The 16,950-nt window shown below is 36.0% G+C and overlaps 1 protein-coding gene across 4 annotated transcripts in view; it reads right to left on the bottom strand.

Annotated features, from left to right (window-relative positions):
- LOC149219992 (putative aspartyl aminopeptidase) overlaps positions 1 to 16,950 on the bottom strand; it is a 371,039-nt gene that overhangs the window by 156,885 nt on the left and 197,204 nt on the right. For all 4 annotated transcript variants that reach the window (XM_089384594.1, XM_089384597.1, XM_089384596.1 and 1 more), the window contains exons 5-6: positions 9,222 to 9,372; positions 8,732 to 8,971 (exon numbers count right to left, since the gene is read on the bottom strand). In XM_089384594.1, the coding sequence (XP_089240720.1) occupies positions 8,732 to 8,971; positions 9,222 to 9,372 (391 nt within the window). The remainder of the gene's footprint in view (positions 1 to 8,731; positions 8,972 to 9,221; positions 9,373 to 16,950) is intronic.

The following is a 16,950-nucleotide window of genomic DNA, read 5'->3' on the forward strand; positions in this document are numbered from 1 at the left end:
CATGTATTCAAGTGCTCATGAAACAATTTACCAAGGAAACGAATCAAAGTTTGTGAAGAATATAAAATGCTTGCATGTAAAGGATGAATTGCCCCAACTAAAGTGTAAGCTTGTAGCTCCAAGCAACAATGAGAAAGAAAATGCAAAGCTCAAACGAAATTGTAACAAACTTTAACTTAATGAAATGTGATAGTGAGGTCGTGTTAATTCCAAATTAAAGCATGCATGTAAGTGAATGAAGTATGAAAGCTTAAACCATGCAAATGTCAATCCACGCGAGAGAAGCCTCCCTCTAAATGGGGAGATAGGATACCATGGGAGAAATCCCAAGCTCCCACAAGCAAGTTAGATCTTTTATTAATATTACAATGAGAAGAGGGCCCTTCAAAGTTCTCAGCTATACTTCAAGGAGAGTCCTCACAATAATTGCTTGAAACTTGGACACTAGACCTCATTTCTTGAGAAAGTAGTGACAAGATCTCACAAAACTTATGCAAGGGAAACAAGGTGTGAGTTTCCTCCAAATGCCCACAGCTTAAAGAGGAAAATGGGCAGCCCTCTAGTGAACTCGTCTTGGCCAAAATAACCCTCAAAAGGGCTCACGACATCCTTGGAAATCGAAACCCCAGCACTTGCCAAAGGTCCTACAAACACTTGTTAGATGTTACAGGAAGTTGCTCTTCAAAATCTGCCACACAAGAGTTAGCAAACAATCCAAACAATGGCTGCAAAATAAGTTAAGTATTAATGGAAAAATCAACAAGATAAAATGTGTATGTACAATTATAATTTACAAAAAGCTAGGCTAAAGAGTGAGAGTAAACTCTCATCTTTGCTTAGCCATCTTCAAGCTCTTAGATAGCAAATGAAAGAAATGAAATACAATGTTTTTTTTAAAGAAATTTAAATTTAGAAGTTCTCGGCTTGTGCACAAGCTATGTGCCGAAATCTCTGCAGAACCACTTTGTAAGATAAGACTATGAAGGTTCAAAAAACAAATGAGAGCTCCTTTAAGAATGCATCAAGAGTGGGTTGGTCTCTCCAAAGACTTCCCCTCACGCTTGATTTTGTAATCCCAACAAGATGTTCTCTCTACAAAACTTCAATCAAGAATTACTTCCATATAGATTTAGCAATAAACAATGATAAGAAACTCTAGAGATTTATTTAAAACCAACTAGAGAATTCTATACCTAGAGCATACTTCTAAATCAAATGTCAATGCAAGATAGCTCTACATTAACAAATCTACAAGAGCATATGGAAGCAAATTAGATCAAAGCATGAGTAAAAGGAATTATACCAATGCTCAACAATTCATCACACTCAAAAAAGAGGAACACCTCATGAATGAAACCCCAAAGTCTTTATTGATATTTCTGAAAGTGTACAAGGCAACAGCGCTTCCTCAAGCACAATAGATAGTAACAATATTATGCAATGTGAGAGCCCATGGCTCTATTATATAGAGAGTTGGGAGCAAATCCCAATGAAGAATGACAATGACAAATGGCATTACAGCCAATCCCAATGTAGAAGTGATTAAACAAGTGGCATGAGGTGACAATCCCAAAGAGAAAATCGAATTTGTTGAATGGAGCTCCAATGCCAAGTGTAAAAATCGAACTCTGGCAAGTGGACATCATTTTCTTCTTCCTTTATGTGCCAAATTCAGATTTTATGGTGGAATGACAAGTGTATATGGGTGGTAACCCATGTGGGGACAATTTCCCACAAAAATCTCCACCAAATATTCTCCCAAATCCTCCCAAATGTGCATTAACTTCACAAATTCGAATTTCCAAACAGCTTTTTCATTTAATGCCAGAAATTCGATTTTATTTGAGCACATGTCCTTTCCTTGATTTTAGGAGTCCACATCACCTTGAGACTTCACTTTAACTCCCCCATAATTTTCCACCTCATTTCCACAACATTTAGCATATGTGGATATTTATTTTTCTCCATTTATTTAATTTTTGGCTTAATTAATTGTCAGATTTCCCACTAAACTTAGGAAAAATGGGTTTTGAGGGTCCAAAACACATTATTAACCCCTCAAAGTGTGTCATAGTAGAAAGTTGAGGGTGAGAGGTGTAATTTTGATTATTCATACCCCATACAACTTCTCTAGACTACACTTATTACAATTTAAATACAATTTTATTTGCAATTTTTGACCTGCGGGAAATCTAAAAAATTAAAAAATGACTACTTAGACCTAACCAAATTCCACGAAATTTTTTGTGTGATCTAGTATGGTAATATACATCAACTCTAGACACTAAGATGTGTCAGGGGCTCAACCTTCAAACCGTCACCCCGACTTTGGGGTAAAACGTGAGTGAAAAAACCTAAAAAATTATCTGCCTCTGAAAAAGAAGGGATAATTAACCAGATAAAAAAATACTCCAAGGTGTACTCATTTGCTGATTGAGTCCCAGCATCCTAGGCCTGTTACAAACTCAAAACTCATAATTACTAGTATCACTTATTACAATTCCCTGTAGGGTGTGGAATCTAGGTACAAGAAAGATGATGAGAAGATAGAAATAGAGTTAAAAAACTCTGTTGACTGACGATATCTGATGGTACAAGTGTCCTCTAGATCATCCTTGGGCATGGAGTCTTCATATAATCATCTGGTGCCACTCCAGTTGTCAACAGGGTCTACCTTAACACCCTCATGAAATTCAATATGACCCAAATATTCCACCTCCTGTACTCCGAAGAAACATTTGGAAGTTTTTGCATATAATTGTTTCTCCTCCAATAGTTTGAACACCTTGTCAACATGTTGAACATGACCCTTCCAAGACTTGTTGTAGATTAGTATATCATCAAAAAATACTAACACAAATTTTCTAAGGATTTGAAAATGGAATTCATCAAACCTTGAAATGTGGAAGGTGCATTAGTAAGGCCAAAATGCATGACCAAAAATTCATAATGACCCTCATGAGTTATGAATGTTGTTTTCAGAATGTCTTCGTCCTTCATTCTAATTTGATGGTATCATGAACGAAGATCCAGCTTGGTGAAGTAAATTGCTCCATGTAATTCATCCAACAATTCATCAATGAAAAGAATGGGAAATTTATATTTAATATTGAGGTTATTGATGTCCCTATAATCCGAACACATATGAATGATCCATCCTCCTTGTGCACCAATACTACTGGAGCAAAGAAAGAACTTTGACTAGGTTGAATTATACCGACATCTAGCATTTTTGCAACCATATGTTCAATTTCATTCTTTTAGGCATAGGGATATCTGTAAGGTTTGATGTTTGGAGGAACACTTCCTGGAATCAATTGAATAACATGATCATGATCAAGAATAGGGGCGAGGCCTTTGAGAGCCTCAAATACCTTGGAATGATTATCCAAGACTTTATGGAGATTTGGAGAAATAAATGATTTTTGATGTTTGAACCTCTAGTGAGCATAATTGTGCAATTACACCTTGTTGTTCTTTCTTTAGAAGCTTTGTCATGCCATTAGAGCTAATTACCTTTCCTAGTTTCCCTATGATACCCCTTAATTCAACTTCCTTTCCTTTCCAAAAAATTCAAGAAAAGTTCTTGAAAATTAAAAGCTATCGTCCCCAAAGATTGTAACCATTGGACTCCTAGTACAACATCAGCACCACCCATTGAAATATAAAGCATTGGACTATTCAAATCATATTCCCCCATGGTTAGCTTGATATTATGGCACTTTCCAGAGCAATTTATAGTTCCTCCATTTGCAGCCATCACTTGAGACTTTGGTGCTGGATATAGGAAGCAATTCAATTCCTTGGCTATCTTACAATGAATAAAATTATGGGTACTATTATCCTTCTATCTTGAGATTTTGTGTTAGGTCCCTATACTACTAGTGTAACCCCTTATTGTTATTAATGCAACCCCCTTATTATATTGTTGGCCCATATAGTCCCCATATTGTTATTATTGTGCCCCATAGAAGCCCACTATTATTATTATTATGCCCTTACATTATTATTGCTATGTCGGCTTTGATTATATTATGACCCCTTAGACTCCTATATATAGAAAGGAGGTCTTGTCATTTGTATCATCAAAGAATTTTTCATTTTTGTAATGTAAAAGAGGTTGCCCCCACGAAGAGGCTGAATTCTAAGGCGTTTATCTCTCTTTTCTATCTTTTTGTGAGTTGGTTTCATAACAGTTTGAGGAGTGATAATTTTTGCAAGTGCATTACAAGATATGGTTGGATTCATTTCTTCTTTCTATGGGGTTGGTTCCTAGTGTATATCCTCATCTTTTGATATTTTTTGTTCATTTTCTTCTTCCTCTTCACAATCTATGTAGAATAATTTCTTCTCAACACACTTATGACCTTTACTGTACTTGCTATCACAACTGTCACAAAGCCCTTTTTCTCCTTTTTCCTCCAATTATTGTCGTTTCAACCTTGTAGGTTGTGGAAGGCTAGGAGTAGCAACACTTCCATCTTTAGAGTTGTGCGTGGTAGACTTCCTTGTTGCCATAATTTTTCTTTCAACTTTTCTTGCCACCTTGAATGCCTTTTCCAATGAATCAGGTTTCCAAAGACGAACCTCATGTTGGATGTTATCCTTTAAAGTCCCTATGAAGACATCAATCCTATGCTCCTCTAGAATATCAGTTACCCTGATATTCAATTTTTGGAAGTCCTCAATGTGCTCCGCCATTGAACCCTTTTGTTTGAGATTTATCAATTGGCTAAAGAAGGTGTTGCTCTTTGTATCCTCATAATGTGTTATCATTTCCTCTGTAAAAATTGACCAAGTGACAAGTGGTTTACGAGAACAAAGTCATCGATACCATACAAACTGATTAAGTTCTAAATATAAGGATGCAATGCGTACCTTTTGTGTGTGTTGTACATCATGGAGATCAAAATATTGCTCCATCTGTAGTATCCATGTTATTGGATCCTTGCCATCAAACTTCCTCATATTGATCTTTGGAATGTGGTGCTTCTTAAACCCAACATTGGAGTCTCTAAAATCATAATTCATATTCCTTTTTTCCTCGTCATGATTTTCATGGATTACCTTGTCACCATTGGGAAGCCTTTCTTCTACCAACTTTGCCAAACCTTCATTCAACCCTTTCATCTTTACATTCATCATTGCTTCCACGTCTACTTTTAAACCATCCTTCAAACCATTCATGTCCCTTTTTATTTTTACTTCTAAACCATCCATCTTAATATGCATCGCTTCCAATTCATTTTTGGTTACTATTTCCAAGAGCGAAATTTGTTACACTTGTTCTTGTAATTTAGATATATCATGTTGTATTTCTTCATCTTCTTCATGCATCATAGTAGAGCTTTTTGGTTGCTTACTAGATGTGTCCATTTTTTTGCTTCGAGGCATTTTGTAATCAAACAATGATATATTTTTCTTGTTTTTTAGGAGCTCAATATTGAAACTGTTGTATCTTTGTAATTTCGGCTCCTCGAAGTATGAAATTCCTTCGTGTGGTAGCCCTCTGAGTCTTCTTCCCAATGCCACAAGTCATCAAAATTGGATTTTTCAAGAAAAATTTATGCCCAATCTCCCACGATGACTTGATTATCGACTCGTTCAATAGAGTAAACTTGTACGGAGTGCCATGTGTCCCTTTTTATTTTTACTTCTAAACCATCCATCTTAATATGCATCGCTTCCACGTCTACTTTTAAACCATCCTTCAAACCATTCATGTCCCTTTTTATTTTTACTTCTAAACCATCCATCTTAATATGCATTGCTTCCAATTCATTTTTGGTTACTATTTCCAAGAGCGAAATTTGTTACACTTGTTCTTGTAATTTAGATATATCATGTTGTATTTCTTCATCTTCTTCATGCATCATAGTAGAGCTTTTTGGTTGCTTACTAGATGTGTCCATTTTTTTGCTTCGAGGCATTTTGTAATCAAACAACGATATATTTTTCTTGTTTTTTAGGAGCTCAATATTGAAACTGTTGTATCTTTGTAATTTCGGCTCCTTGAAGTCTGAAATTCCTTCGTGTGGTAGCCCTCTGAGTCTTCTTTCCAATGCCACAAGTCATATCAAAATTGGATTTTTCAAGAAAAATTTATGCCCAATCTCCCACGATGACTTGATTATCGACTCGTTCAATAGAGTAAACTTGTACGGAGTGCCATGTGTCCCTTTTTATTTTTACTTCTAAACCATCCATCTTAATATGCATCGCTTCCAATTCATTTTTGGTTACTATTTCCAAGAGCGAAATTTGTTACACTTGTTCTTGTAATTTAGATATATCATGTTGTATTTCTTCATCTTCTTCATGCATCATAGTAGAGCTTTTTGGTTGCTTACTAGATGTGTCCATTTTTTTGCTTCAAGGCATTTTGTAATCAAACAATGATATATTTTTCTTGTTTTTTAGGAGCTCAATATTGAAACTGTTGTATCTTTGTAATTTCGGCTCCTCGAAGTCTGAAATTCCTTCGCGTGGTAGCCCTCTGAGTCTTCTTTCCAATGCCACAAGTCATATCAAAATTGGATTTTTCAAGAAAAATTTATGCCCAATCTCCCATGATGACTTGATTATCGACTCGTTCAGTAGAGTAAACTTGTACGGAGTGCCATGTGTCACTGTTTCAACCTTTGACCCTAAAAATGATACACGAAAAACTACAGTTTGTGCACTTTCAGCCACTTTTTACGAAATTCAAATTCGATGCTTGGAGAAAAAGTTACAACAATTTTCCCAAGGTCACATGTTTGAGAATGAATTCTGGAGCCTGCAAAAACCCTAACTTCCTCGGATCATATCTCCAAAAATATAGCGAACCAAGATTTGAAATTCGTACACGAAGTTCACCAATATCTCGACTCCACTTGGTTGCAATTTCAGCTTCTGAAGCCTTGTAGAAAAAAAGTTATAGCGAAAATGCTAAGATGCCCTATTTGAAGAAGTGAAACCCTAAAATCCAAAGCTCTGATACCAAATGTATGCAACCAGCGCACAAAACAGAAGAAAATATAGATCAACGACTTAAAAATTATCCTTTTCGAGAGGGAAACCTCCTTTACATTACATAAATGAACAATTCTTGGATGATTCAAATGAGAAGACCTCCTTGGTATATATAGGAGTCTAAGGGATCACAATATAATCAGAGTCCACATAACAATAATAATGTAAGGGCACAACAATAACAATAGTGAGCTTCTACGGGGCACAAAAATAGCCACATGGGGGATACATGGGCACAACAATAACAATAGGAGGATACACTAACAATAAAAATAAGGGAGATGCACTAGTATTATAGGGACCTAACAACAACATAAAGAGGATGTCTAGCCCAGCTTTGAGAGCACATGTGATACTATGGCCTCAATGTTGCAGTGTTGAATTTTGTAGCTATGGTCGATCTTCCTAGTTAGTATTTTATTGATGTACTTGTAAACCATGTTCTACATGCTCAAAAGAAATTATATTCCTTATGTATTTGTCAAAAGAAAAATTAGATGGCATGTTCCTCATGACCTTCATGAAAGAACAATTTGAATTTTGGAATTTCATTTTGTGACTCCACAAGAAGACTAAGTCGGCCCTCCTCCTTGTCAAGTCAGCTCAGCCCCAAAGAGGCACCTATTTGACCCCCTTAAAAGGACTAAATGTATATATGCATTCGTTCTCCCTCCTAAACTGCAATTTGGATCATCTGTTTTTATATCTCCTTGCGTGGATGTCCCCTCATGATCCTACTGGCATTTTTGTTTTACTGTTGATATCCTCTATGTAATTACTTTATGATGAATAATAAATATAAGATGTTGAATAATAAATGCAATAAAAGATAAACTTAAGTAAATCATAAGAAGTAATAATCAATATAGAGGATACCTTGAAAAATCAAAATCGTATCAGAGCTAGGATATGAGAGCAGGCTTGAAGTAGTCAACTTGTCTAAGTTCTGAAAAAGAAAGCTAGATTTATGTGTCCTAATCTTAAGTTGACAGCAGTACAAATTCAAGAAGGTTGAGTATCTCAGAGAAGAAAGATCAAAGATACATTCTTTAGGTCAATGTATAGGGTCGAAGCCCTAATCAAATCTCAGAAGATTGAAGTCTGTTGAAGAGATCCGAAACAATATGTCTCTATCTCATTACAGGCAAATCGAATTTCCTCTTGTACTGAAACTCATCGTAAACCTGATTGAAGACTTAAGAAAAGGGTTGAAACCCAGAACCTCGTACTGAAGTAATCTAAGAAGATTTCAGAGGCTTGAAAGCCTCAGTAAGTTGACAAGATAGTTTCAATCAGTTACTTAATAACCTAATATCGCCTCGTCCCTATTGCAAGAAGATCAAAGCGCTTTAATAACCTAATATAGTCTAGTGCTTCCTTTGTAGAGCACCCCTCTACAAGATCTGCTAGATCTTGAGGCAACAGTACCAATGTGGGAATTTCAGAGATTGGACAACCTAAAGAATGCAAGTCCACTTCTATGTCTCATAATTGGTCTTTTTGTGTATAAATGGAGGTTCTCAAGTCTTAATTCAAGATCACAAATAAAGATAATGAGATCAATCAGTCAAACAGCACAAGAAAAGAAAAGGACAATCATAGAGCTAAGAATACAATTAACACAACTAATCAATACCTTCCATCTGTTAAAAACAATCAGATAGCATAAAATCCACAAATAGTCCCAAATATTACCACTTAATGTAGAATTCAGTACCTCTTCATTATCAAATAAGGCCACCATCCTTATGCAGGATGCATTTGATAGATCTGCTGAGTGACTACATGTATCCAAAAGAGCTCTTAATGCACAAAAACTTGAAGCAAGATTATCCAGTCTTCCAGAATAAACAAATTCATTCCGTGCTCCCCCTAAGCAGCTAGGTTGAGTGTCACAAACATTCAATTCAAAGTCCGCTACTTCCTCAATATCACAGGCAAGCTCATCTGCCAAAACCTAAGACACAAAGTATATGAGAAAACACCACCACCATATGAAGTCTTCATTTTAATCTGCAAACGGAAACAAAATATTTCATTTTCAGACAGTTATGCTTCCCGTGGTATTTGTATCTATCTTACTTTCTTTCACTTACCTAAGACCTTCCCTTCTCATTAGCTTGTTTATTCTTTCCACACTTTAGAACATACCTCTCAAAAGAGTTCATTAATTTGACCGAAAAGCTTTATGAGAGAGAAAGAGAGACCTGCAATAGTAGAGAATGATGTGACTTTCTTGGATAAGGTGGCAAAACATTTTCGTCAGATGCACAGCAAAGATCTGCTTTTATTTGTGATGCTAGAACTGGCATAAAATGGGTTTCTAAATTTGGTTTGAAGCCATCAGTGTTAACTGATCTGCATCCACAACAAAGGAAGTAAAAAGCCTGGTATTAGTGGCAGGATCATTGAGAAATCTGAGAAGCCATAAAAAATGGCCATGCTAAGCCAATGACTGTTAAAAAAAAGTGAGCAATTTAAATTTTGCCTAGAATCAATAGAATCAATCTAGAGACCTCAACTTAGAAATATGATTTGTAATGACCAATCAGCTCTCTCCTGGAAAGAAAAGCATGTATAGTATTTAGATATCTCGATAAAGCTTTAACTTTAAATGCATTCATTAGTAATAGCTTTAGATAGTATATAAACAAAATATACATATATGAGAGAGAGACTGACAAGTGGAGACGTTCTTACAATTAGAAATCACTTTTGAGACATGGAGAGTACAAACTCTCCATGAACTCAAGTTGCAAACAATGATTGAACACTGAATGAATAGCAAATTTTCTAGAATCTCACTTCATCTTCAAAATTGTTGTCCCGTTGTTACAGGGATAAACATGAATACTGAAATCACTGATTGATGTATTGACAGTTTGCAAACGTATAATTTTTGGAATTGAAGATCTTAGGAAACAGCTTGTCTAATGTAAGTTAAGAAGAAAAAATTTAAAAGAAAAACTTCTAGTGTTTGGCATGTCCTGATCTAAAACTCAAACAGGTGCTTTGCATTATCTGCAACTTTAAAGTAGTTATGATACCTGAAATTCCCTCCAAAGCTTGAATGACTCTCTTTGATAGATGTAAGCTAAGCGGTGGTTATACTTAGTAGTTAGTTCAGTCTCAACTCTATAGTACAACTTTAAAAGTTTGTTCAATATTGCAATTACTGTAGCCACTAATGCCATGCTTTGGTTGGCTCTGTTCTCACTGGTTTCAACATATATTCCTTACTATTTACATGTCTAGTGTTATCATCAGTCGGGGTAGGCTCTGTTACCCACCAAAAGTGGGTAACGCCATAGGAGAAAAAAAATTCCCTGCTTTGGACAGCCAGCCAGCCAGCCAGCAGCCCTATATTTGCACAGTATATGATGATATGCCACATTCCTCTGCCATTTGCACCAGTCAGACACCTGTGACCATCCAGCATTCCTCTTGAAGGAAGGTGGGTCACCATTCAGCAGGTACTTTAACCATTTTGCAATCATGTGCCTTTACTTAATGTTTTGGGCATTCTAACATGCATTAAGGGGTGATCTGGATGATTGACCGATCTTTACTATAAACTTCTTCTCTGAGCTTACCAGGGGACTTAATTTTTGACACTAGTCTAGTGGAACCTCCTCTAGGCCTTAGGGTTATAGGAGGGGCACTACTTGGGAAACGTGGGTTGAAGTAGCGTGTCCACTGTTCCATACTTACCACCTAAGTCACAGGGTTCGGCGAACCTGAAGCTTCAGGTTCGAAATTCGGCGAACCTGTAAAAAAAATTTGAGGTTCGTTCAGGTTCGGCGAACCTGAAAGTCAAACCTCAAGGCGAACTCGAACCTCATCGAACTTTATCGAACTTCAATGAACCTCACGAACCTAATCGAACCGAATCGCGAACTTAAACGATTTTTTCAGGTTCGACGGTTTTCCTTAACGGTTCTAGAAAAAAAAACAGGGGTTTAATAGCTTCACTTACAAGTAGCTGAATTGCTATGACTCAAACGCAAATGAAAAACGAGGACAACCCTATTAAGATCCAAGGCGCGGACTTTCGGATCATGTAGTTCCAAAGTACTAAGCATTCTGGTTTCCAACGTAAACATTGGAGGATTTGGATTTATTTTGAAGGATAAGGGTTTACTTCTTCGATTGCGGGGAAGTTTATGTAAAAATGACGGAGTCTGCACAAATTTTTTTCCATAATCATTATAGGTGTGTTTGAAATGCTACTAGTTAGTTTTTTAAAGATTTTTGAAATGCAACTAGTTCGTTTTTTTTTAAATAATAAAATTTAAAATTTTGTAATGAAAACTATTTTTAAAATTAATTTGAAAAATGAATAATTTTTTAAATCAATTTAAAAAGACAAAATTTTGATGTAGAATTTTAAAAATATTTTAATCTATTATATTTTCTTAATATTTTATTTTTTATTTAAATATAATAAAAATAAAAATTATTAATAAATAAATCAATTTTAAATTTAACATATATAAAGTTCATACATTATTGAATTTCTTCCGTGTATATATAATATTTCTTTGTGTTATCATTTTATAAAGCAAATAGATAACATAAAATCAAATTTAGACATTTCTTTAAAGGAAGAATTCAGTTTGAATACAAGCCCAAGAAGTTAACTGAGAAAATATTTGGACATTTTAAAAATCGGAATATTTGGAAAAAGCAAAAATATATTATGCGAAAAAACTAAAAAATTAAAATTGAAATATTATCGATGGAAGAGGTAAAGGAATCGTCTTTCACAGGATAAGAATTGTGGAATCGAGAATTTTGATATATATTCCTCTGCTACTATGCCTTCACCTATAAGGTTTTGAAGTCATCAGGGTTAAATGGTAAAATATTTGAATAATCCGAATGAAAAGAGATATTTGAAAAGTGTTAAATAGTTATTTTGTTTTTTATTTTTAGTTAGTTAGTGAACAAATTCCACTAGTTCAAACAAAATATTGATAATTTATATAAACCAAAATCATCATTTTAGCTCCAAAAATAATAAATAAAATATTCTTTTCCAGTCATACTAATCACTTGATCACTTTTCCAATCATACCATCCGCATTTATCAACCATCTATTTATATAACTATTTTAATCTTTAAAACACTAGTCACAAAACATTATTTTATTTATTGAAAAAAAACCACAGAACCTTATTTTATTTAAAAATAAAAATAAAAACCAATCGGACATGTCACATGTAGACTTTTCATGTTTAGTAAATTATTTTCCCAAAGACCTGTGCCATTGACTAATTAGTAGAATTTCAAAACTTCTTTGAATCAGTGCCCCTTCAGCGTTGCAATCTTAAAAGCAACCGAGGTTGTGTTCAGTAACTAGTCATTATATATATAAATATATATATATTGAAAAATATGTATAGTCGAACCTAATGTCGAACCTCATTCGAACCTGATCAGAAAATTCAAATTCGAATCGAACTTAATCGTTGTCGAACTCGAATTCGAACTCGAACCGTGTGACATAGCTTACCACTCTTCACCATTCCCCTAATTCCATATCCATCCTTCAGGTTTGTTGTCATTGGTTCAATGGGATTGGCATCCTCACATCCTCATCCTTCAATCTGGGCCAAAAACTTTGCCATGGAGGTTGAAGTAGCCACAAGAAATACAAAAGCATAAAATGGCAACAACGAAGGAAAAAATAAAAGTAAATTGCAAAAGATGGTCAGGTTATTAATTAGCGTGTTGGGAAAAGCCTAGTATGAGCTCTATCTCCCTCATTAACCATCACTAGGGTCTTGAGCACTTGATACTCCATAACATAATAATAATGGAACCCTTGCATGTCCCAACCCTGATGATCGAGAAGTTGACTCATCATTAAGCAGTAAATAAATGCTATATCATTAAAATTTAAAAGCTAGCTTGGACACCTAAACTATGCTCCTCATCGAAGCATTATCAAAATGAAGTAAAAGGCTCACTAGAGGGATGGAAAAAGAAGGCCACGGCAAGGGGTCCTCATGCCTCCACAATTGCTCCCTCCATACGCTACAGACTCAGGATGATGGACCTCCATCAGTTGGTCCCATGACCATGGAACCAAGCCAAGAAGCATTGCCCGTCCTTGCCACCACTATCACAAACACCTATGAATTGAATGGTTGACCTTGGACATGTCAAATCCCATTAGGGGCTAGAAGCACCTAATAGGGTTGACCATCTAACCACCCCAAACAAGGTAGAGAATATTTTTATGGCACTTGGTCTAGTTAGATATTTGAAGGTGATCATAGTTTGAAGTCTTATTATGCCCTTAATGGTTAAGTATGGTCTACTACGATCCATCTATGGTCATTGTCTCTAATGATATTTAACTTTCACTTCTGATTTCAATGGTATGTCAAGTGGCCTTCCATAGAGAAACAGAGGCCTTAAGGGCACACACACCATGCCTACACCACACATGATGCCCAAGTTGTACCATACTTTCAGAATGAAGTGATGACCTTGCAGATGCAGCGTTGCACTTCCAGAGAGCACATTGAGCGCTTTGATGATTCCAATAGTTTATTGACACCTCAGAGCACCCCCAAATGTTGAAATGTTGAGCTCACTTTCCTTGGTGTTGGAGATTCTTGATGATGTACCCAACGAACCCAACATGGCCTCGAGCTGCCCTTAACACTGTTTGATGGGTGTGACTTGATCTGAAGTCCAAAGGATGATGATTGTTATGAATTAAATATTCATAACTATCTATATATATAATAAAATAATAATAAATAAATATTAATTAATAAGTAGTCAATAAATTCAATTAAATTAGTTACCCAATTAGTTTTGAAAAAGCATTAATTCAGAAGGACGTGTCTTTAGCCTCATGGCCAATGAACTCCTATAAAGGAGAACCACCCTAGCCTTGTAAAATCATCGTTGAATATTGAGTAATAAATACGATTATAGTATTATGTATAATACTATAATCATATATATATATATATATATATATATATATATATATAGATAGATATGATTATAGTATTATACACAAATGTCTCTGCATTTGGTAAAATACAATGAACAAGTTAACTGTTTCAGCGGTATCGAAGAATCGAATCCTCCTGCCTGTGTTGGTTTTACTCATCCATCCCACACCTCCCTCACACTCTCAACACCCTGCCACCGTGCTATGTCCCTTGCTTCATGCACGTTATTCCCTTACCACTGTTTCCCTGCAGCACGCTAGTCGTGAAACCACACCACGCCATTCCACATTCCTTTCCACCATCCCATTTTGTCACTGCGTCGTTCTGATCCATTGTGCCACAAACCCCAAACATTGTGTCGGTCTGTCACCCCTCCATCCACCATTGTCCCTGTTTGTCTCAGCTCCCGACTCATCATGACTACGTGGGCACCGAACCAGAGACTAGTCACTGCTCGACAAAGAGTCATGTCCGCTGGGCCACCCTCTCTGATACGTAATCACCGTCAAAATAGCGTGACTCACCAAATGTGTCTATCGTCCGACCCGTTAACCATTCTATTGCGGGAGAAAAACATTGTCATTCGGGTGTTGTGATATGTCACACCTTTTAAAAAAGCGATCACGAATTAAACACTAATATATATACATTACATTACAACTATATAACTTAATTAAATTTTATTAATTAATTTATATAAATTGATTAATTTAATTAATTAAATTATTTTTAAAAAATTGGGTCTACTAGGAAAAAGAAGAACAAAATGGGGAGTAGCAGTGACGATGCAAATTCGAAGAAGTTCCAAGAAGAACTCGATAAGATGCACAAGTGCCTTGACAATGTCGAGAAGATAGTTAGTAATCAAGACCAAATGGCAGATGATATCAAAGAATTGAAGAGCATGATGAGCCAGTTTATGGGAGGAGCCAATCCACCTTTTAATCCCTCAACCACGCAAAGTCCAAAGACTCTGGAAGGCGACATTTTTTAAGTCATGAATTTTCATCGATGCACGAAAAGCCACAAGTACTGCATATATATTTCGAAGGAAGTCAGTACCATACAAAGTTTCCCGACAGAGACTACCTTAAAATTAGAAGAGAATTACCTAAGTACAATGGTAAGGACCATAAAGGCACCATTGTACGGGTAAATACACCATTTTAAGAGCAAACCTACCAATTGGTGAACAAGAGAAGGGCATGACCGCATCCAACACCTGGAAGCGAAAGCATATGATTGGTTCCTATGGTGGTCCAACAAATGTGCAACTCGCTCATTCAATTGGGAAAATTTTAAAAACACCCTGCTAAAAAGGTTTCATGACGAAGAAGAAGACGATGTTTACAAAAATTCGTTCACCTCAAACAGAAAGGATCGGTAAGCGAATACACCCACGAGTGGGAAGTATTAGCTATAAGGCAAAGGGGATTCTCAGACGAAGAGCTGCTAAAAATGTATCGATGTGGCCTTAAGGATTATATTCGGGAAGAATTAAAACTATATAAACCCCAAACCATTGAAGAAGCTAGACATGCAGCAATAATTATTGAGCGAAAATATAAACTCCATAAAGCGCCATATGCCAGTAATGAAAAATCAAACAACTACTCAAAAGGGAAGTCAAGTAAATTGTCTTCAGAAAACACTGGTAAGTATGTTCCACCACCAATGCGCAATGGAGGAAAACAACAGTCAAATGTTGAAAGAAAAAGGGATGGCAAGTGTTGGACATGCGGAGACAAATATTCCCCAGGGCACAGATGCACTACGCAAAAACTTTACAACTGCGAAGCAGAACAAGAAGAAGAATCTTCAGAGGATAGCTCCGACGAAGAAAACAATGAAGAAAACAAGACCCCTAATCCAGATCCAGAAGAAGAGAATATGCCAAGAATTTCTCTGGAAACCATCACAAGGATAGCTCAACCACAAACATTGAAGCTTAAAGGACATATCAAGAAACAAAACGTTATCGTTTTAATAGATTCAGGAAGTACGCACAACTTTATAGATGTCAATGTCACAAAAAGACTGAACATTTTTGCCTACCCCGTAGCAGATTTAAAAGTTATGGTGGCAAATGGAAAACGAATAGATGGAGTAGGAAAGTGCCATAAAGTTAAAATGCAACTAAATGAATACGAAATGGAGTCCAACTTTTATATGGTCCCTTTAGGAATAGACATCGTCTTAGGAGTGCAATGGTTGCAAACACTAGGGACGTACTTGGAAAATCACCAAAAACAGTTTATTAAGTTCAAAATGGATGGGAGGAAGTATAAGTTGTTCGAATTCCAAGCCCCACCTACCCAAGTCATTTCTGCTCAGCAAATGAAAAAGCTTATTCGCAAGGGAGCCCCAATATTCGTCGCACAATGTCAATAATTAGAGTTATTATCAATGGAAGGGGTTCACCAACAATCTGAAGTTTCATCCCTAATCCAGAAATATGACAAGGTTTTTCAAGATTTACCGATGAAATTACCCCCTAAAAGGAAAATTGAACATATCATTGAAGTCAAACCAGATTCAACACCAGTAAATGTAAAGCCATATCGCTACCCCCATCATCATAAAACAGAAATAGAACGACTGATACAAGATCTGTTAAAGCATGGAGTCATTACGAAAAGTAGAAGTCCATATGCTGCACCAGTAGTATTAGTCAGGAAGAAAGATGGATCTTTCCAGTTGTGTATAGATTACAAAGGATTAAACAAAATTACTATTAAACACAAATTCCCTATTCCATTCATTGATGAGATGTTAGACAAACTCCATGGCGCAGAATATTTCTCAAAATTAGATTTGAGATCAGGTTACTATCAAATTCGAGTGAGATTAGAAGACGTCGAAAAGACTGCATTCAGAACTCATGAAGGGCACTATGAGTTTAAGGTAATGCCATTTGGTTTAACAAATGCGCCAGCCACCTTCCAAGCAACCATGAAT

The sequence above is a fragment of the Pinus tabuliformis genome, chromosome Q (assembly GCF_031772625.1).
Source record: "Pinus tabuliformis cultivar Carrire ecotype Pingquan chromosome Q, CPIR1, whole genome shotgun sequence".
Classification (NCBI taxonomy): Eukaryota; Viridiplantae; Streptophyta; class Pinopsida; order Pinales; family Pinaceae; genus Pinus; species Pinus tabuliformis.